The following is a 22,855-nucleotide window of genomic DNA, read 5'->3' as shown; positions in this document are numbered from 1 at the left end:
TCTCGCTTAGTATAAGGTTTCTAACGTTGGTGCGAGGCTTGCGGTTGGAGATGCAAAGCTTTTGGTTTGGATTGTAAGGTTTTTAGTTAGGGTACAAGGCTTTTGATTTGGAATGCAAAGCTTTTAACTTAGGAGGTTTATATTAAACAAGCAGTCTTTTTATTTTTTAAATTTTGTTAGTTTAAATAAAAGGATATTTCAATCATTTATTTATATTATTTAATGAATACAAGATTAACTTTAGTCTTTGGTCTTTAAAACTAATTTTTTTTAAAACATATTTTCATTAATTTTTTCTATTTTTATATTGTGAGAAGAGAGAGTAATTATTCGGAGTTAATTGGATGTGAATGAATCTAAGAAAAAGATGGATGGGGTTGGAAGGATAGTTAATGATAGTTGAATGAGTAGTCGTAGAGAAGATGGTGTAAAGTGGTTATAGTGTAATAAGTGTTGAGCATATCAAGGAGAAGATTAAGGCCTATTGATTAATTATTTAAAATTAAAAGGAAAACAGAGAGAGTGGTACTGGTAGCTAGGAGGAGGATGATCCTATAGTGATACATATTCAAAAAAATAAAAAGGTATAAATGATTTGGAGAAAAAGGCACATGCATTTCACCCCATTGGACCTTCCATTAAAAAGGTGGTCATCCCCCTCCCCACGGCTTCACATGTCTCTCCATGAGATCTGCTCTTGTCATTTGTCTTCCCATGTGAATTTGTGCTTCCTCTCGTCTCCTCTCTCTTTTTCTTATTTGTTTCCCATTTGTTATATTTTTCTGTTTCCCGTTTCTTAAATTCTCTTTTCATAGGTAGGCCCTTCCTTGGTCCTTGCTAGCTAGCTGCATGCAGTTTCAATCTCTGCACTGTGCAACCACTATTAAACGGTGCTTTTGACTCTTCTCACTGTTCACTCAGTCAAAGTGTGAGCATTTCAAAGCATCCCAATTCAATAACTCATTCATGTCCCTGCAGCATAGAGCAAGAAGATTTTGAATTTTTTTTTTATACGTGAATATGTCACGCATTTAGTATCTGTGTTGATTAGTGGGATATCTTGTCCTATTGTATTTTAAGGATATAAGATATGATGAAAAGCTTTTTGACAGAGTCTCAACCCGAATTATATTCTGATACAACTCGTGTACACACACACACACACGTGTAGCTTGGTGTGACTGTAACAAGTCATGTGAGAAATAAGATCAGTCTGGAAAATTTTGAATAAAGGCCTGATTGAGAAGGTATGATGAGGTCTCTTTTAGTTACCCAACGTGTCCAATTAAACAAGGGTATGGGATTCAGCTCCGGGAAGAAAATTCTAATTAGTTTAGTGCAATTAATCACATCAGAGGTCACATGATTATAATATGATTTGGAATTCTCACCGTCTTTAATTTCTCTTCTTCCTTTATGCCATAAACTGACAAATGAAACAGAAATAATGAAAGTTACAGGAATTCTATTTCAATTGGAATTTTCCAGAGTCGATAGACTTGTTGTATAAAATAAGCGCGCGTGTGTAGGAGCACTGGATTATTATATTGATATATAAGTTGGACATCAAGCACACGTAGCAGGATGGTGGTCAGTAAAAGCTCAATCATATCGTGGTCGTCATGCAACATCAAGATCAGATGATAGATGAGGATAACTCGTATACTGTTTAAAAACTGGCAGTTTCTTCACACATATCACTGTTCTCAGAACTCTTTGAAAGCAATACGAACTATTCCGCAACGTTCAATCGCAATCCAATATTAGCAGGTTAACCTTTTTGTGGTGGATCTGAGGCCATGCATGCATCGTAATTCTGAGGCGAAACACCTCTTTTTCTTTCTCTTTCTTCTCATTAATTCCCATTCTGAACGCTTGTTTCTCCTCTTGAGAACGAGAATATTCATGAATATTATTTAAAAGGAGTTTTTATTGTCACTCCCTAATGATCACCAAGAAGAAGGATATTTACGTGTGAGCAGGTAGTTCATACGAATCCGATGGCCATACATATCCGTACAGAAGATATATTGGTGTGCGTAGAATTAAGAGTCAAATCAAAGAAGGATATATGATATAATTGAGGATGAGGTGGAGACATGCGTGCGCGTTGGCTCTATGATTTGAGCGTGTTGATATCTTTCGTTAGGGTTTTGTGCGTTTTGGCACTTGGGGGTCGAAGGAGGATTGAACTTGTCCTCAAGTGGCACAAAAGGTGACATTGGATTGTGACTTGAAAGCAAAAGTATGGATCCTAGAAAGAGATTTGACATCCATTCACACAATGCAGATAACCCATTTCTTTGTTTGTTCTCGATCGCTACTGCGCGCGCGCGCGCGCACAATTCCCTAGCTATATATATTTTCACATTATATTATGGAGCTACCAATCAATTATTATTATTATTATTGCATGCATGAAATCCAGAAAATTAGTCACCATCATACATGTCGATCTGATTCGCTGCTGTCACGGAATATTGTTACATGTACATGTACATGTACATTAGGGCTTTTATCTTCCAGACCTCATCGATCTGTACGAATAAGAGCAAATAACAAGTGGCCACTGGCCACCAATTTGGCTCGCTGTTTCAATTATTCAAACCAACCAAAGATATCGGAACATATGTAACCAAATAATTTTGTGTGTGTGTGTGTGTGGATTGAGCTATTATTAAGGTCATGATCCTAAACTAGATCTATAGTAGGTTAATGTAGGAGCTGTTCATATGGACATAATAAAAAAGTACTGGATACATGCACGAACAAAATCATACGTTTACTTATTTTCTTATTCTCATTGTCATTTAAGTGCGTCAACAATGATGTAATTCGGACGCTTTAATTATGACAAATTGCGAATGTCGGCTACAACAATTTGCTCTTTATATATGGCTGAAATTTTTGTTATTATGAATTTCGAAATCTTGAAATCCCTTTCTCATTATTTCCAAACATCACAGAAACGTCAATGACATTCTGCGTTTATTAGATATCTAGAGTCAAACGGGTGGACGGATGTCGAGCAACAAATGGCTTAGGATGAACCATTAATATATTGTATGTTTCACAATCATTTAGATCAAATAATTGACATGAACTTTCTTGGACCAATTATATACTCTCACTCTTTAAAAATATAAAATATTTTTAATTGAATCTTACTTTCAATAAAATAATTATTTATTTTTTAAAAATAATTATTTTTTATTTATTTCTATTAAACACTTTATAATAAATATAAAGTCATTATTAAAAAAATTTAAAAAAAGATAATAATTATATCTCAAAAGATTAAAAATATCTTATATTTTTGAATATTCAACTCCTTAAAAAATATCTTATATTTTTGGATGGAGGAGTACTATATAACTTTTAAATTTTTTCATTTACTCAAATTAATGGTTACACTAAAGTTCTATTAACCAAAAAAAAGCAAGTCAAAAACTCGTTATGGTTCAGAATGGGTGAGATTAACCATATATTTGTCCCATATTTAAGTTTAAGTAAGGCTTTAAAACTTTTTCCCATGATTATAATCTTTTGTGTGTCCCTATATGATTGTAATGTTTTAGTTGAGTCCCTATATATATGTGTGTGCATTAATAAATTCACAGGTGTTTGTTCTAGATTTCTAATTAATGGAAGGAGGCATGATGTATAAGATATTTGAGTCCGTGAATATATAAAATATTTTTGAAAGAGTTTACTTCTAATTAAATTTGTCAATGCTTAAATTTAATTCAGTTAAATAGATCTTTAAAAAATATTAATACTATAGAAATAAAAAAGTATAGGGAAAATGTATAAACTTTGAATAAAGAAAACGGGAAAAAGTGGTCAATAATTGAATAAGCAAGAGGCAGAGCGCAGAGCAGCTAGCATGAGCGAGAGTGGAATGCCCACCCGTCGTCCATGACCTTTCCTTCAGATTAATTGGCGTCTTATTGATAAAATAAATGAATGAATGCATATTATTTTATTTATTTATGATAATAATGGAAGTTTTTGATTTCTACAGGGACATACAGATTGCACGAGGGCCTCTATTTTGTCGTTTAGCGCTTTTTCTCTGCCTGGAAATCAGCACCTTTTGCTCCTCACAATTAATTTATTTTTTTGGCCCTCAATAATTGCAAATTGGGTATATGGTATACACATGTGCACACGTGAGTAGCTGTCTCTTGTAGTAATATTCTCGGATATCCAGGGGTATTTTTGGATTTTCATAGTTGTCGACATATTTACCCTAGTTACCCATCTGATTAAATCCCCTCTAGGTCCCAACATTATCCCTTTGTTGACGCGTGAGATCTTGTCTCTCTTCTTCCTCGTTTTGGTCAATTCCCGTGTGGTTGTCTTCTAGCTCATTTTTCTTTCTTTCTTTTGTTCTTTTCCTTTTTACAGCTTGGTTCCCTTCTCCTTTCGATCTCAAGCTGCATCAATTTTTATTTATTTCTTTTATTTTTAAAATACCAACATCTTATAATAATATTTTAAAATATTAGGTTTAAATGGTTCCTATTTAATTTTTATTGATACATGAGTGACAAATAAATTTGCAGAAAGAAACGAGTTATTTTTTATTCCGTATCAATCAACAAATTAAAGTAATCATTTTCAATGTATAAAAGTTATTGCGAGCAAACAATCATGTCATTGAGAATCTAAAATGCTAGACATATTTTTAGAGATTAAATAATACTTTCATCATAAATTATAGACATTTTTAAAGAAATTTTTTTATTTTAAATATAAAATAATTTCAGTAGACTAAGGTTTTATTAAATGTACCAGTTTTAATGTTATGCTTTCTCTCTCTATAATTAATTTTCATCATTTCTCTTTTCAATATATTAAATTATGAGTATTTTAGAAAGTTTATATTTTTCTTTTGAAAAGATAAGGTTGTTAAATGTATTTAATGATGTTTATTGGTATGTAAAATTTTATCTAAAAGTATCTTATAATTTAAGACGGAGGGAGTACTTATCATATTTCCCAATACTCAATTATCATTTGCATATTTTGAGAATATTTTTTTGTCAATCTCCCTTCTTGAATTGTGTATTAACATAATTATAACTTTAAATAAAAAATAATTATATAATTTATGTCAGGATTTGAGTTTATAAAATTAATAGTATAGTTAGAAATGTAAATTTAAAAAAAATAAAAACATATGCACAATTTCAAGCATATTAAAAATTTTATCGGTAAGGACCAAGCTTGAAAAAAATAATAAATTTAAGATATGCAAGTTATAGACACCAAGCTTAAGTTCTTAAAAAGCAAGCTTATAAAGATCAAGTTATTAATTGACGATTCTCTTGTTTTTTTTTAAACAAAAGAATTTAGATAAGTTGAGTTTTTAGATCTCATCAAAAATATGACATGCATCTAGACTCTGAAAAGGCTTAAATTTATATATAAATTACCTATCAACAGAATTTTTATATTAATAGTAAGATTTAATCTCATGATATTATGAGCAATGGGTCAATTTTAACAATTGAATGAACTTTCACGGACGTTCTATTCTAGACAATAGTACGTGAATATTTTATGTCTGTTTTATCATAGGAAAATCTAAGAAGGGATTGTTGTGGTGGTGCAGCTGATTTGATGAAGATCTCAACTTTCATCGAGCGTAGTGATGCATGCATTATCTATAATATTAATTAATTAAATTAATTAATTTATTAAAGTGTAATGAGAAATGGAATAGCTTTTGGGTGGTGCGAATGGAGCCAATATTTATCACAACTCTTTTCTGTGCTCTTGGCTTGATTCCACCGATTTGTTAATCTCGACCTTTTGGCTAGGTACAATTATAATCATCAGCAACTTTTGTATCTTCTTTTGCGCCTAATTTGGCACAGTGTCTGTATTTTTGTTTTCACTCCAAAGACATGTTCATGCATGAACCATCCTCTTCAAACTTCTATCCATCCATGAATCATGATTCATGGCCGGCTATCTAGATAGCTAGCCCCTACACATCCAATTTTTTTCCCATTACTAAACTCTATAATATTATAATATAAAGTTATAGGTTAATTTCATGAACCTGTGATAGGGTGGATCACGGGATCAGTCATTTTAGGAAAAATTAGGCTCGGCAATATTTCAACATCGAAAGAGAACCAGACGAGTGTATGTGAAAGGAGACGTGGACACGGAAAACGCGCGGGAGCTTTTTCATTGATATATATACATATATATATGTATGTATGTATGTATGTATGTATGTATGAAGACCTGAGACACTTTGTTTTCATTGTTTGTCAACGGTCAATTAGGATTGAAAATTCCCCAATGTTGTGAATCTGTGTAATAGGCTAACGCAACAGGAATTCTATGTCCAACGCGTGCGCGCGCGCGCGCATATTGAATGAATACAATTAGATATGAGTAATTAACAAAACAAGTGGTTGTCTGGTTCCTCTTTTGAAAAAATAGAGTAACTTTATAGAGAGAAAAATAGATTAAAAATAAGGTAATGGATTAATTAAGAGATGGGAATGAGAAAGATCAAACGAGTCATGGAATGATTTGAATGAGGATTAATTTATTCATGTAAATTCTCATCTCTACTCTTCTAATCACTTCATGGGTCGTAACTCTCCTTTTTCTATTACTCAAGTCTCTGAATCTATTTATGTCCAGCCATAGGAGATTTTGATATACTCCATCTAATCTTATGCATAAGTCTTTTAAAGAAAATTGATGGTTTTTTTATGAGTCATTTTTAATAAAAACTGAATAATTAATTACTTTCTTTTAAGTTTGTCCCTTCAAAAAATAAATTAACTAGTTAAGGGAAGTGTTCTGTATCAGAGAGAAAATATTTTTGTCTAATCATGCGCTTGACATGGGTAAACTGAAAATTTTCTTTCTTTTCTAGACAATGAGTTACCTCTCATTAGTTACGATGATATGCTCACCTTGGTCCTATTTATAATGTACTACTCTAATCTTAATTGAAAAAAGCTTGATTTGAAAAAAAATTATAATCATATATTGAAAGAAGTACTTTAGAAAGCATTGAAAAAGAAAAGTGTTCGAGTTGCCTATATTCAAACTATACAAGATATATATGAAAAGGTAATAACTAGTGTAAGAATACTTGATGGTGAAATAAAAGATTTTCTTATAAAGATTGAACTGCATCAAAAATCATCTTTGAATCCTTATTTGTTTGAAAAAAAAATCCTAAACACATATTTTTTGGGGGTGATATAATTCCTATTGTAGCGACAAAAGAAAAGATAAATTGTAAACTTGAGTTATGGAAAAAGACATTGAAGTGAAAAGATTTTCACTTGAGTAGAAGTAAAACAGAATATTTACATTGTAATTTTGATAAGAGGTCAATGAATAGTAACTTAGAAGTAAACTTGGGTGATTAGACTATACCTCATATAAAAAAGTTTAGATAGTTGGGAGCGATTATTCAACAAAATAAAAAAATTGATGGAGATATTGCATATAGAATATAGGTGGGGTGGTTTAATTAGAGAAAGGCTAAAGGAGTCATCTGTGATCGTAAGGTACTTGATAAGTTTAAAAAAAAGTTTTATCAAACTCTATAAGACCAAAAATTTATATGATAATGAATGTTGAACTTTGACGGGATAACAAGAGCATAAAGTTAAAGTGGCATAGATGAAAATATTAAGATGAATGTGTGGATATACACATAAAGACAAAATTCGAAATGAGTGAATATAGAAAAAAGTAGGTGTGGCACCCATTGAACGAAAAATGGTATAAATCATTTGAGTTACTTCGAACATGTATAAAGAACATTACGGGAGGCACTTGTGAGAAGAGTGAAACAAATGACTTTGAGCTTTGTCAAGAAGGGTAGAGGAAGATCGAAAAGAACACTTTTAAAGATTGTTAAGCGAGACTTTTTAATTAACAATCTTTTTAAAAGTTTAATAAATAATAAAGTACATTGACAACATATAATCCATGTTGCTGACTCTATCTAATAGGATAATGTTTGTTGTTGTTGTTGTTGTTACTCTAATCTTATTTAAAAATTACTTTCAATATACTTCATTGAAATTAAAGAAAATTTTAAAACTCAATAAATTTTGTTTAAAAATTTAATAAGTTATTATTTTTATTCATATTAAATATACATATTTTAATAAATGAACTCTCTCTCTTACACACACACTACCATTTAATAGACGGTTATAAAAAAATTTATAATAAAAATTTAATGTTGTGACTTATAAATATAAAAAGAAAAAAAATCTTTTCCTTTTATCTCATAAATAAGATAGAAGAAGTATACAAGGAATATGGTTTTTTTTTTCTATATATAAGTTGTATGTCATTAATTTTTTTATAACAAATTTTCTATTTTACTCACATTAAATGTTGATGAGAAAAAAAAAATCATAAAAGTATTTATTTTAAATATAAAAAAAGTTAAAAAATTTTAAATTCTTAAATAAACTTAATAAATTTTGAGGTTTTACTTGATTTTGAGAAAAATATATTAAAAGTTAACAACGTTTAGTGTGTGATGCTTTCAATTTGATAAAAGCTCATTTATCAAAAATTTATTTGCTAAAAATAAATTTTTTAAAAATTTATTTATAGTTGGATATGTATTCTTTTGAAAAATCAGTTCAATAAATTTAAAATTGTTTGAATAAAATAGAAATTGGTTAAAATTACCTCCAATTCATACATTAAAAGTTAAAAATTACCAAGGGCTGAGTCTGCGGAGTGGACTTTTAGTTGGATCCCAACTAGAATTTTAAATCAATACAATAAATATCTAAACACTTGTATTTAAAATTTTCTTAATTAAAAAATATAATATTTTTAATCGAATCTTACCTCTCAATAAATTAATTATCTATTTTTTAATTAATCCTATCATTCTATATCTATTCCTATTAAATATCTTGCAATAAATATAAAGTCACTATCAATAGAAACACTTTTAAAAAAAGCAATGATTATATATCGGAAGATTAAAAATGCCTTATATTTTTAAATATTTAACTCCTTAAAAAATACCTTATTTTTTAAATGAAGGGAGTAGCATTTTAAAATACTCTCTCACTCGGTCTTAAATTATAAAAAATTTTAAAATAATATTATACATACTAATAAACTCAATACTAACATTTTATAAATTTACCTTTTTAAAATTAAAATATAATATTTTAAAATATTTTTCATTTAATATAACATTAAATTTATAATTAATTTAATTTTTTATTTATTTAAAGGGTGAATTATAGAAATATTATTAATGAAATCTTAATTTTTAATCAAATTATCTCATATTTTGATAAAATAAAATATTTTTGTTTTATAATTTCATACGGATGAATTACTTTTCCAATCGGAAAAACTGTTTCAAACACAGCCTTGAGGGTGTGCTTGGGTAACTATTGTTAGCTTTTAGAAAGTAACTTTGCGACTTTCAAGAGTTAAAAGTGTTTGGCTTTATTATTTTTTTTTAATAAAATCATACTATTTCAAAAGCATCATAAGAAAGTGAGTGAAAATTGATTGGGTCAATGTAATTTGGGAGAGCTTTTGAAATGTGCATTTGGAGTTTAGGTACTGGCCAGGGGGCTAAAATCTGGCGAAAAAAGAGAGAGCAAAAATATGCACCTATTTTTTATATTATTATGCTACTCGTATTTTTTTCAATTAATTTTTAACCTTAATATATATATTTGATTATTTATATAATTTTGTCCATATATCAAATTTCGTATTTTTATCCTTATTGTTTAACATATCAAATTTTATATTATGTAAAATTCTTATTTTATATATTTTTTAAATAATTTCTATAGAGCATTTGTATAATAGAATTTACAAATCATAAAAATTAACATCTATTTTAGTAATTATATATTTAAAAAATATTTTTATTACACATAATTCAAATAAATTTTGAATTTCACCAAATTAATCATTTTTTAAAATTATTGAAACAGAAATTTTTTTTACAGCATTAAATTGTTTAAATGAATATTTGTAATTGATATTCTTGGTTGGCGGCATTACTGGGAGGACAAAAAGGGAGAGAAGGAGCCAAGGAGACGCAGTGAGTAGTGAGGGGTGGTTCAGCTTTAAATGTTGAACAGTGGGTGTTTTCCACTCTTCCTTGAGACTCGTAATCCCTGCCCCCAATCACTCCTCTTTCCAATTTCATAATTACATTCATAGCTTGTTGCCTTTTGGCCACTTCTCTATCCACTCCACCCTTACTGTTCCCTTCCTCTCAACTTCATTCTGTCCCCGTCCTACTCTCCCCCAACCCACACCCTTTCCCAACGATCTGGTGGTAAGTTTTATTAAAAAAAAAAAAGTAATAAAATGAGTTTTTAAAACGAAAGATGCTTAATTCTTCTGATCAAATGAGTTGAATAAATCTAGACCAAATATTTAATTGCTTTAAATAAATATATCAAAAATTATCTACAATGTACTTGTAGGCCACCGAACAATCTTACACAAAGGTATTTGGGTGGAGATAGTAATATTTTTAGGTTTTTTAAGATGGAATTGAGAATAAGTTGGACCTAGAGGGTCGGCCCGACTTAACCTTTGTTTAAATAAGAGTTTGAATTTAAAAAAAATTATTTTATTTAATTGAAATTGGACTTTGGGGCCCATGCTTCGTAGACCCTAAAATAAAAAAAAAAAACTTGAGTTCAGCAACTTTTTTTAAAATATCAATATCCATTTAAATATTATGTTGTCAATTAGTGGTGTTAGTTTTATTGCCATTTATTTTTAATACAATATTGATCCTTTATAAGGTTAATTTTTTAATTTTAATTAATATTGCACTCTATATTATACAAGTTTTTCTATTTATTAGATTTGATAAGGTTAATATAGATTGAAGTTTTTTATTTTTTTATTTTAAAACTTTATCAAGATTCTATATTTGAATTTGTATTTATTAATTTTTATTTTTTACAAAAAAAAAAAAAGGGTTGGATTTGAGAAATTGACCATTTTTAAGAAAACTAGGTCAAAGGTAATTTACAGATGACTAAATTAATAGTTGTAACTCATTCTTTTTTATTCACTCTGGTCTAAATTGTAATCCAAATAATATTTTTGACCTAAAATATAAGACGTTTATTATTTTTAAAATTATTTTTAAATTAAAAAATATGACATTTTTTTAGAAGAATAAACAAATAACTATATTGTTAATATTTGTCTCATTAAAAAATATAAAGTATTTTTAATCGAATCTCACATTCTAGTAAGAAGTTATTTATCTATAAATCACTATCATTTTTTATATATATCATTATTTAATATGGTGTTTCATTTTAAAATAAATATAAATGATGATTTAGCATATTAAAATATTAAAAATATCTTATATTTTTAATATCTCACTTCTCAAAAAACTGACATTTTTAATGAAAAGAGTAATAAATAAAATATAATCAAGAATAGGATAGAGTACCTTAAGGCTTGCACCCTTAACAATTAACATCTACCCACACTCCAACCCATGTAATTATCACAAAATTTTGAACGTAATTATCAATAAATTATTCTTTTAAGGTAAAATGTGATTCCCCTTGAAAAAAAAAAAGAAGGAAATGGGCACATAAAAATTGTCTTGATTAAAGTTGGAGATTTAGGTGTGCACTGCACCCATATATTTGTTAAATTGACTGCAACTTTTAATAAAAAAAATGTAATTATTTTAAAAGGAAAAAAAGAAAGAAAGAAAGAGTGGGCATAGTTTTGACGTGTCAATGGGGGGTGGGGGAGAAGATATGACAGAGTGAATGAATGAGAAGGATGATTGAGTGCACGTGTGGTAGGTCGTGTCCACGTGCATGTGTTTGTGTTCAGATACATCCTGGCTCTTTCCTTACTTGCTTCATTTCTTTATTGCTGATATTTAATTAAAAAATGAAATGTGTGTCATAGGTACTACACTAGTAATAGTGGTAGCATATTGTTTAGCATTTGGTTGGTGTCTTGTAGCCCAGCCTAACGTCAGGTTTATTCCCAAAGGCATCATGATATTGACGCCGCGATGCACTCAACCTATCTACTGTTGCATTGCACTGCTCATTTTTCTCCAATTTTACACCGTCAATTTCAAATCTTTTATTATCACATTATAAATTTAATAACATACTTCATTTATTAAAAAATATAAAACATTTTTAATTAAATTTTATCCTTTAATAAAATAATTATCTACTTTTAAATTAACCTTATCTTTTCATATTCATCCCTAATATACATTCCATAATAAATATAAAGTTATTATCAATTAGAATATTTTTGAAAAAAAAGACAATAATTACACTTTAAAAGATTAAAAATACCTTATATTTTTAAATATTTAACTCTTTAAAAATACCTATATTTTTTAATGAAGGAAGTAAATATTATTTTTTATTTTTCTAAGAAATCATAGATTCATTTTTTTCCTAATTTCATATATTGCCAAACCAAAATTGGAGCTTCACATGTATAAATATTCAAATTATATTAAGTTTGATAAGTTTTATGAATTTGCATAAGTTGTATTAAAAAAAAGTTATCTCAAAAAATAGTGGTCCATCCAAAAAACTATCCATTTAATAGTTGTAAAATATTATATTTTTGGGAAATACCAAAGTACGTAGCACTCGGTTTTGTATTGAAACCAACAACGTCATATTTTTGGGGCAACCAAAAACATATACTAAACATGTTTAGTTTATCTCTTTCCTGCCCTGAGTCACTTAATCATCTTAATCCCACTTAAAATCAAAGTCGACGAGCATTTTGCAAAACATAGTTACGAGTAACATAACGTTCCACTAAAAGTTAAAATACTCCTTCTCTTCTAAATTATAACATATTTTTAAATAAAATTTCAGTTACCAATAACTTTCATTAAATATACTTAATAACCTTTTTTAAAATAAAAATATAAATTTATAAAAAATTTTGTTTAATAACTTCTAATCTATATCTAATTGGTATTAAATAGAAAAAAAATATAATATTAAAATAAACTTATTTAATAAAATTTTAATTTTTTTTAAAGTATCTTATATTTTTGGACGGCAAATATTTTTGAAAGTATCTTATAATTTATGATAGAGAGAATATTAAAAATTAAATTGGTCATTACATTAATTAAAATACTGATTTAAGAATTGATAGTAAAGACTGTAGTTTCTGATTAAACTAATCACGGACAAACATTTAATTAAATCGATAAAAAATGCTAATTTATTAATTTATAGGTTCAACCAGCGGAATTACCATGTTTTCAATCTCATGCTAACAACTAGAAAGCCAATGTGACAAGAAAAAGAGAGAGAAAAAAGGATTTAGCTTCTCTCTATTTTTTTCTCTCTCCACTTACTCTCCATTTTTCATCTCAACCGTCAGATTTATTTTTGAACGGTTGAGATTTAATATTTTATAAAATTATTATTATATTTATTTAATAATAATTTTATAAAATATTAAATCTCAACCATTTAAAAATAAATTTGATGGTTGAGATGGAAAGTAAAGAGGAAGTGGAGGGAGAAAAAAATAGAGAGAATCTGGGTCCGAGAAAAAAGCCAAAAAAAAGGATGAAGCGTTTGGTGGTGGGGAGAGCATGACAGAGGGGATTCACGTGTGGTGGTCCATACTCCATTGGAAATGGGAACTTGATGATAATTAAATTTAAAGGTTTCTTTTTAATTTTTTATACAAATTTTGATTGATTAATTAAATTTAAAGTGATTCGCATATGATAATAATAATTACATAAAAAATCCGTGCTTTAAAATTTTTGAGTAAAAAGTGTTATTATAAATATCCTTGAATGGGGGTGGTGGTGAGTAATTTTTCAAAACTAAAAAATGATATTGGAGTGATAATGTACGTTGAGTTTGAAGAGGAGCCGAAGTTTGTTTGATAGGACGTCCAAGTTAGGACCCCAAATACTTCACCAAGAAAGAGCGCATAGTCACTCAACTATTCACTGCCGTGTGGGCCCATTCTGGTTTCAGGGTCCCCACTCTCACAGTTCACCATAAATAATATAACCCATCAATCTTCATTGCATTTCTAACGTCCTCGAGCTTCCCTCCTTTTCTTTTTTAATATATGTGGTCCAATATTACTAAAGATTTAAAAACAAACTATATATGCTACTGCCAACTTATAAGTCGCAAACTTGCGAGTCATCGGAGCTTTCATTATTCAAATAAGTAGTTGAGAGTTATAATTTCAATTTTTATATTATCTATCAATTTAATTGATGTCTATTTTTTGTCCGGGCAAGATTAGTTTATGATGTTAAAAGTGACATCAGTTTTCTTCCGTTTCACAAAAAAAATATATTATAAATGTAAATAAATAGTGCTTGTTGTTTTAAATTTATATTTTCATTTATTCATATTAACATTATTTAAAAATATATGTTTACAGTCATAAACAACAATTTATTTTCATCAATTAAACTGAAAAAAATCTATAATTTATTTTTAAATTTCAAATTATTACTCCATCTGTTTAGAAATGTTAAGTATTTTCTGAGGGGTTAGATATTTAGATAAGTAAGACATTTTTATTCTTTTAAAGTGTGATCATTGTTTTTTTTTAAATATCCCTATTAAATAAATTACTTTATGTTTATCTGAGGATGAAACATCCAATTAAATAGGAGTAAATATAAAAATATAAAATTAATTTAAAAATAAATAATTATTTTATTAGGGGGTGAGATTCGATTAAAAATTATTTACATTTTTAAATGGAGAAATTATTCATTATTTCTTGGTTGATAGAAAACTGACCAAAAAAGAAAAAATATTCACATCTAAGGCATGCGCGTAGAAAAAGATAACACTGTAACAAAGCAACTTTGCATAAAAATATACATATATCTTTATATTCGTTTTATTTCAAATCATAACTTAATAGCATTAGATACATCCAATTTTACAAGCATAATTGCTCAAAATGAAGACATACGCGCTTTCTAAGAATACAAAACGCAAAATAAATGAAGTTATATATATTGTGATATTTAAGTGTGATGTGAAAAATCTCATCGGATAAATTTGTGTTCAATATACAATCAATATATGATGACCCAGAATGACTGATACACTTAAATATGAAAATTTAGAGTGAAGGTTGTGACATCCTCCACTAATAATCATCCATTTGTTTTTCCTCCTATTTTCGGTAGTCACTTTGCCTTTCTAACAAAGTGTGTAAAGTGTGTGTATAATTATTTTAAAAAGAATTTCAATAATATGAAATAAATAAAAGAGTAAAAGACAGAAACGATCGCAGTTAAATTTAGTGAATATGTATTCGTTTAACAACCATGATGATCCAGGACCGGTTCGCTTTACATGTATACAATCTGTATATGTTCCCGCATTATTTTATATATATACAAATACCAAGAAACGATAGTAAATGGATAGAGCGTCGAAATTAATCCAACGCTGATCGAGACCATTAGCACAGGATACCCAATAACCGAGTGTTAATATATAGTGAAAAATTACCATGTATTCAATGTTGACCAACCTACATGTATCTATAAAACATCTCAAGAAGCTATTGTGCGCACCTAAGCCCAATAAACCTCATTTGTTTAAGACCGGGAAAATCATGAGAAAGGATCTAACCCTATATATATGTATATACGTATATATATATGTGTGTGCGCGCTCTCCTCATTGACATTAGGGTATAATCGATCGGAACGAGTTAATTAACTAGTGGAGCGGCTTAATTTGCTCAATGATGCAGCCACACTGCCAAATTACTAATGTTATTGGTTAAGAAGTATATTCAAATCAATTGCTTTTATTCTTACCATATATTGTCTTTTGACGTGAACAATTTTAAATAGAAATTAAAGGATCAACTTGATCATTATGTTCCTTAAATAAAAGATCATACGTTAATTATTTCGAATCCCATTTAAATCGATAATGCTTAAACATAACTGTCACTACTAAATGACATATACATGAAGCACGCATATACATATCTCTATAGTCCAGCTACATGATGATATGCATTATATGTAATTCAAACCTGTATAATTGGTTGATGAATTCAAGGTTTTATTATCAAGTTATACATAACCCTAATGGGAAAACGGAGACATGTATAGGCAGGTTTGAGTGACGGAAAGAGTGTGAAAGTATTAGTACTGGGCACACAAAAGACGTAGGGTTGCAATCAAAAGAAAATGAAGGAAAAGATTCGCAGCTTTATTAAGAGATCAGATGGGTTGGCTCCACTGCACAAAGATGGATCAACCCCACCACCCCCATGTGTTGAAGGTCCCCCGTTTCATTTTTGTTTGATACTTGTACTCACTCTTCCCTTTGTCTTTCTTCTTGTTCTTTCTCTTATACTTTATAATCACCATCTAATTATCTACTTATCTTCTGCTTAATCATCTCATCATCATCCATCAGGTAACTAATAACTAGCTATAGCTAGCCCTCATGCTTGCTTTAAAAAGAGTACCAGAACCCATGTGATATAATGCGAGTACCGCAAGCCAGCTAGGCCACACTTAAATGAAGGATTTGAAGATGAAAGGTGACGAAGGGGCGTACCTTAGCTATTGTGGGGCTGCCCTACACTCGTGGGTGTATCGTAGTCGTCCTTTTGTACCAAAACTAACCCCATTCACAAGTACCATTCACTTAACTTCTCATTAGCTCCATTCCCGGCTAGCTCGTTACCTTCATGCTCTCTCCTTCCTTAAACCAACACGACATTAGTACGTGCACCTAACTAGTCCTACATTCATGTTTGCATTCTATATATATGTTGTTCATGCCGATGATCTTGTTAATCTAGCAAGCATGGTCAAAAATATTTATAAGGAGCTAGTTATTTTATATATATATATATATATATATATATGGTAGCTTCTTCAGGATGTTAACGTACTGTTAATAAATAATATAACCCAAAAGTTGTGCAGATTACTTGTACATGCGAAGCTAATTAATTAATTATTAGACAGGCAGTGAATTTAAATTCTGTTGATTTTAAAATATCTGATTTAAATTTTAACAAAGTTTCATGAAAAAACATATTAAAATTGATCAGCCAATCATGTCTCTATTATTTAAACATTACCAACAGATCAGACTTGGGTAAAAATGTATTAGTTCAGTACTGGCATCAGACAAACAAACATGTCATTAAACATTTTCTACATCTTAAAATTATATATACCTTAACACCATTATTATGGCTATATCCAAGCTTTGCTCATAAATTATTACTTCTTAAAAAAAAAAAAACACACCCATGCATCAAGATATGGTTATAGATTCATGTCCCAAGAATTAGTGGAACAAATTAAATGATAAATAAGGTCTACATATTAATCCTATTTGTTGTGTGGCTAACTCTACCCCACATTGAAGAACCAATAACGTGATGGCCACTGTATTCTTGCAGAAACGATCGAATCACCTTGGAAGGAGAGAAGCAAAATATATAGTATTAGGTTAATCATCAGATCTTGTACGCACTCTAATACGTATACTATTTAATCCATTAAACTCACTGTTCAAAGTGAGATTAGCATTTGTTTAATTTGTTAATCATTTATTTCTGGATTGGGTAGCATGTGTGAGGTGGCTCCTAACCCACCTACTCACATGCTTCATCACAAGAATTCATTGGATGATCAAGCCGAAATGATTGGTCCAAATCAAAGTCCTTAATTCAAACTAACCATCGAAAGCTGCGTTTGAATATGATCAGTGCCAATTTGACTTGAGGGATATTATTGAAGCACTCAAATTTTTAGGGCGTCTCCTTTGACTCTGAACCCTGACGTTGTGTCGGTGTGCATGTGTGTTTGTGTAGTAGCAGTGTTCCAAATTAATATCGCTTCACATGTTAAAGTTTGACATTTTTTTTTTGAAATTTCCAATGGAAGATGGCCCCCTGAATTAGACTGAACATCCACTGAGAATCCCTCTTTTTCGTTAAATTCTAAAAGGAACTACTGCAGATCAGTGTGTCCTTTGTTTTCCCATTGGAGATTCGAAAAATCTTGAAAAGTTGGATTACATAATAATCTCACTTTTCTTCTTGAATCCAAACGATCAAAAACCAGATCTCGTGAACTCATGCTTGGTTGAATCGAAGTGGGATCTTAATTATTGCTTAATGACAGTGATATTTCACTTGCATTATTCTCTCAAAAGGATTTCTTTTTTCCTTTTTTTTTCCTTTTCCACTGCAAAGTGCTGATCACGATCTGTACAAGGCACAGCCTTCATTCCTCTGAGACCGATGATGATACCAGAATCATTCTTTTCCTGGAAATGGAAGATATAAGAAAAACTAGAAAGCCAATGAGATTCAAACCAAAAGAAAACAAAAGGGCCGATTTAATTGGTATGGTGATCAAAGACAACTCAAGCATTGATTTAATTAACGAAAATGCAAAACCACCATTCATTGTATATTAGCAGCCAATAGGGTGCGTGTCGGGTCATATGGAGCCAGAAGAGTGATTATTGCCAGCAAACTGTGTGTTGGAGCACCATGGACACACACACGCACACAACACATTCTTGATATTCAGTGGTTATATATATATATATATATATATTTTAGTTTATCTTATTAAAAGCCACTTAAAAACATTCTTAACTTGTAGGCCATTATTCAAACAGCAAACATGGGAGCAAAGAAGGAGCAGTGTATCTTAAGGTATGATGAATCAGAATCACAATAACAAAGATGTCATGAGCTTAAACAAGTAAAGGACTTTCCGGGGTGTTTTAAAATTTATCATCTTATTGACATCATGTACTTTGTTGCCTTAATTAATTCCTCTTGCAGGTTCCTGCGCGCGTGGTCCCTACCGATTCTGATGTCAACAAAGTCATCATTTGATTTATGCTTTTAGAAATGATGTGAGAGAAAAGGAAATTGTGTGGGCACAGTAGATTAGCGCCAGTGTGACCCAAACTACTGTAGCCCAATTACAATTCAACTTCAAAACTGCGCATGCACTCCATCTGTTTTTAAATTAAATATTAACAAATATTAATTTAATTCACACAAGTTAAGAAAATTGATTAATTTCAATAATTATGTCTGAAATCAAAATATGTAGATTGAAATAACTTTGTGATTAATCCTTCATTTAATTTCTATTTGAATCAAAATTCTTGTATATTTTCATTAGATTATGCTCGTTATGATAAAATTGCTATTTTATTCCTAAAACTGGGACTCAAAATTTCTGATTAAACTGGTATAGCTTTCTTATCAATTGAACTAAGTGCTTGTTGGTATTGGACGTATATTTGTAAAGATGGTGAAATCATTTCTCACAAAATCCCCCACCCCCAAAAAACAACTATGGTTTTTGTATTCAGTGCAAACAAGGCACTGTAGGGCTGTATAGTCACTAAAAGTTTAAAGACAGAATTAAACAGCCCATTAATGTATTAAAAAAAAGCCCATTAATCTCAAGGAGGACCCAGACTTCTATAGAACATGGGCCCCTGCAAACAAAAGAGGCCCGCCGTTTGTGACACGTAAAATAACCAGAAGAATATGAAGCTCATCTTCAATCACGTCGGTTTGTTCATGTTCACTCTTATTCATGGAATTACAAGGCCATGTTAAAGTTCGTCCACTTCACTTGGATTCACAATAGAGAAGTACAGTAAGTTATAATAATGTCTGGCATGCAGGATTATATGGGTGAGAGTTAAGGGTGCAATTCTGCTTCGATGCGAGAACCCTTGTAGAAGAAATTTCTGCGAAACTCAGCAAATTCCATGGATCTGTAAGTTGGAGCTGTTGAGTTCCCGCCGTTGATAAAGACTTTTGCAGGTTCTATGATGCTCTCATTTGATGGATAAACGAAATAAGCAACACTCGTACGCGAAGTTTTTGAATTTGTCACAACCCTATGTTCAGCACCCACAAGCCTTCCATTACTGATGATCTGTATATAATAAAAATCTATCACCGAACTATTTTCTGAATCATCAAAAGAATACGGTTAAAATGGGGATAGAATTAGATGTGTACCTGCAAGAGAAGGCCTATGTTGACGACGAAGCTATTGGGAAGAGGGTCAACTTGAATCCATTGTCCATCCTTGAGGACTTGAAGGCCATTGACGTGTTGTTCTTGAAGGAGGATAGTGATGAGGTCAGGGTCTCGGTGCTTGGCTAAACCCAAGGTTAAACTCGGATCTGGACAAGGAGGGTAGTGATGAACTAACAGTGTTGGATTCTCACTCAGTTCACCACACAAGTATCCACGGCTTAGCCCTAATCCTTCTTCAAGCAGCTCCAAGATTTTCAATCCCAGCTTTCTGAGTTCTTGCGCGTATTCCCCAACTACCTCGCTGACCAGTGGCAAATCTTGTTTTAAGTTATAATATGTCATGATAATTGAAACAATTCTTCGGGCTTCAGCTTCAAGTTTTGATGTTGGCATTATGAAATTGAAAAAAGTTTGCTTAATTAACCTTGAGCAAGTTGGGATTTAAAAAGAAACGTAAGACGTTACGTTGGAGAATTATTTTGAAAAATTAAAATACAGAAGCAAGTTGAGCTGCTCCATTCTTGAATGTGACGTCTTTAATTTCTAATTAGATTCAATTTATTTCATTCTATGTATTGTTAAAGAATGCTTCAGCGATGGGACATAAAAAATTATGTCGTTCAAAGAAATTAATTTCATTATGCACTTTGAGCTGGATTAATTTTCCAGGTCACATCAAATTTTTAAATCAAATTCAATTCAATGTCGTCCAATAATGGGTAACATTTTGACGGAAAACAGTTTTGATGAAACAGCCACGACTTGCTTTTGGAAGCATCCTTATCTGCGATTGTATTATACCTCCATTAACATGCATGAAAATGAAATATATGTGTGGGTGTGTGTATAAATTATTTAAACTGGCCTCCCATAGAGCCAATAAATTATATTTTGTTGCCAAAGAGTACATGTATAAACTTTGAGTAATGATACGTAAAAGAACGAAAGAAAGCAAATTATAAATTAAAGCATATATAGATAGATACATACATACCGGTAATTAGATGGTTTGCGAGGCCAATACTGTGTGTATTCCATGGAAGGAGGACAAGGGAGTGTCAAAGTGTCCTTCCAATACTGAATAGCGTCTTTGGTGTAATTCTCACTGCTTGTATACAGCTTACATCTTCCATTTGGGTCCCTCGAGCATTCTTCTAACTTGTCCTTCCCAGGCATCGCATGAAATTCTTTGCACACCGTCATCGTATTCTTCATTAATTCCTCTGAAACTCCATGGTTGATTACCTGTACTTCATCACACACACTCAAGAGCGTTAACATCTCAGCTAGCATTAGGAGACAATGTTTAATTTTTCTCATCGATTTGCCACCTTTTTCTCATTCTATGTCTAGGAAAAACACTTGGTATAAACCCTAGTTAGTAGAATCCAGGGCTGTTAACATATATGAATCGTGAAGAAAGGGAGGGAAAGAAATTAAGGTTTTGACTTTGAGTGAACGTGTTAACCTGGAAAAATCCAAAGTCCTTGCAGGCTTTCAAGATGTTTGCAGCTACAACTGCTGGATCATGTGCTCCGAGGTCAACCACCGGAATCGTCTTGCCGGAAGCTGGAATGAGGTTGCCGGGTCTGCTTTCCGGTGGTTGCACATAAGATGAAGGCACAGAGGATTCAACGTTAAACCAGCTTGATACTAGCATCTCATCCAAGTTCGCCATTCCTTTGTAGCCTGCAAATTCAGAATTAGATCAAGTGCACTATATATTTGTGTATAAGAGATTCTATATATAGTGCTAGTGAGCTGTATAAGGGCTGTAATTAAGCTCATTAACTCGTCTTAAAGTTGATTTGTGGTGAAGTTAACCTTACCATCGTCATTTCTCTAGTTAACTAAAGAAAGAAAAAGCTACTATATATAATAACCTAGCTAATGAGTAACTAAAAAAACTGAAATTCATTATGACAGTGTTTTTTTTTTTCAAATATTATATCAGTGTGGTATTTACCTGTGTAATGGATTAATTAATAAATTTGAATACATGCTTATATGTGCAAATTGATTGATATCATGGTCTGAGAGATATACTCATATTTATTAATACAATCACATATATTATATTTTATAAAAGTTGAACCCGAATAATTACTACTGTATCAAGAATCATGTTATCTACTATATATTTCTATAATATTTTTTTATTCATTGCCACACGTGCGCGCGGATGATACGTAATTCTGTTATTTAATTATTTTTCTGAAATACTTGCCAAAAGGTTTTTAAATAATTCTATGTGCAGAGGTCAGATCCGTTGTGGGAATTATATGGGATGTCAATTTTAGTCAATTCATAGAGAGGCTAACATTTTGTATAAATGGGAACGGGGATCGATGATGGAAATAGTATTCTTGTAATAATTCTATGTGGATGATGAAAGAAATCACTAGGTAGCTAGCTCTTTTCCTTCTTTCTTTCTTCCAGGGTTTCTTAAGGTACCATTGATATATTGAATATATGCTTCAATTTCGATTCAAATTAATTCTATGTATATAACATATTCTAAGATGGCAAGTATTCAGTTTTTTATTCTTTTGTGTTTTTTGTTGTATTGAAAGAACACACACTAGGATGTTACCTTGCTTAGTTATATGTAGAGAAAATATATAATAATAAAAAAATTACATTTAAAAATCTAAAAGGATAATTATTTATAAATAAGTATTAATATAAAATGAATTGTTATTAAAATAAAAATATGATTTTTTTTTGTTTGAATCAGACT

General features: G+C 30.4%; 1 protein-coding gene across 1 annotated transcript; it reads right to left on the bottom strand.

Moving 5' to 3' along the window:
• Positions 1-19,512: 19,512 nt before the first annotated feature.
• LOC129304509 (hyoscyamine 6-dioxygenase-like) lies at positions 19,513-21,825 on the bottom strand. Its single transcript, XM_054944195.1, has 4 exons — positions 21,584-21,825; positions 21,110-21,360; positions 20,095-20,416; positions 19,513-20,008 (listed from the first exon to the last, which is right to left on the bottom strand). The coding sequence occupies exons 1-4, from the start codon at positions 21,791-21,793 to the stop codon at positions 19,769-19,771; spliced, it is 1,023 nt and encodes a 340-aa protein (XP_054800170.1). The 5' UTR covers positions 21,794-21,825; the 3' UTR covers positions 19,513-19,768.
• Positions 21,826-22,855: the final 1,030 nt, after the last annotated feature.

The sequence above is a fragment of the Prosopis cineraria genome, unplaced genomic scaffold (assembly GCF_029017545.1).
Source record: "Prosopis cineraria cultivar Desert tree isolate PC_DT_omini unplaced genomic scaffold, ASM2901754v1 PC3, whole genome shotgun sequence".
NCBI lineage: Eukaryota > Viridiplantae > Streptophyta > Magnoliopsida > Fabales > Fabaceae > Prosopis > Prosopis cineraria.
This window is presented reverse-complemented; position numbering and strand designations above follow the sequence as displayed.

Excerpts from the sequence above, each read along its gene's own strand:
- LOC129304509 (XM_054944195.1), bottom strand. The coding sequence starts at position 21,793 with ATGGCGAACTTGGATGAGATGCTAGTATCAAGCTGGTTTAACGTTGAA. Across the intron at positions 21,361-21,583 it reads AGGACTTTGGATTTTTCCAG|GTAATCAACCATGGAGTTTC; the intron begins GTTAACACGTTC and ends GATGAAGTACAG. Across the intron at positions 20,417-21,109 it reads CGCAAACCATCTAATTACCG|CGAGGTAGTTGGGGAATACG; the intron begins GTATGTATGTAT and ends GCCACTGGTCAG.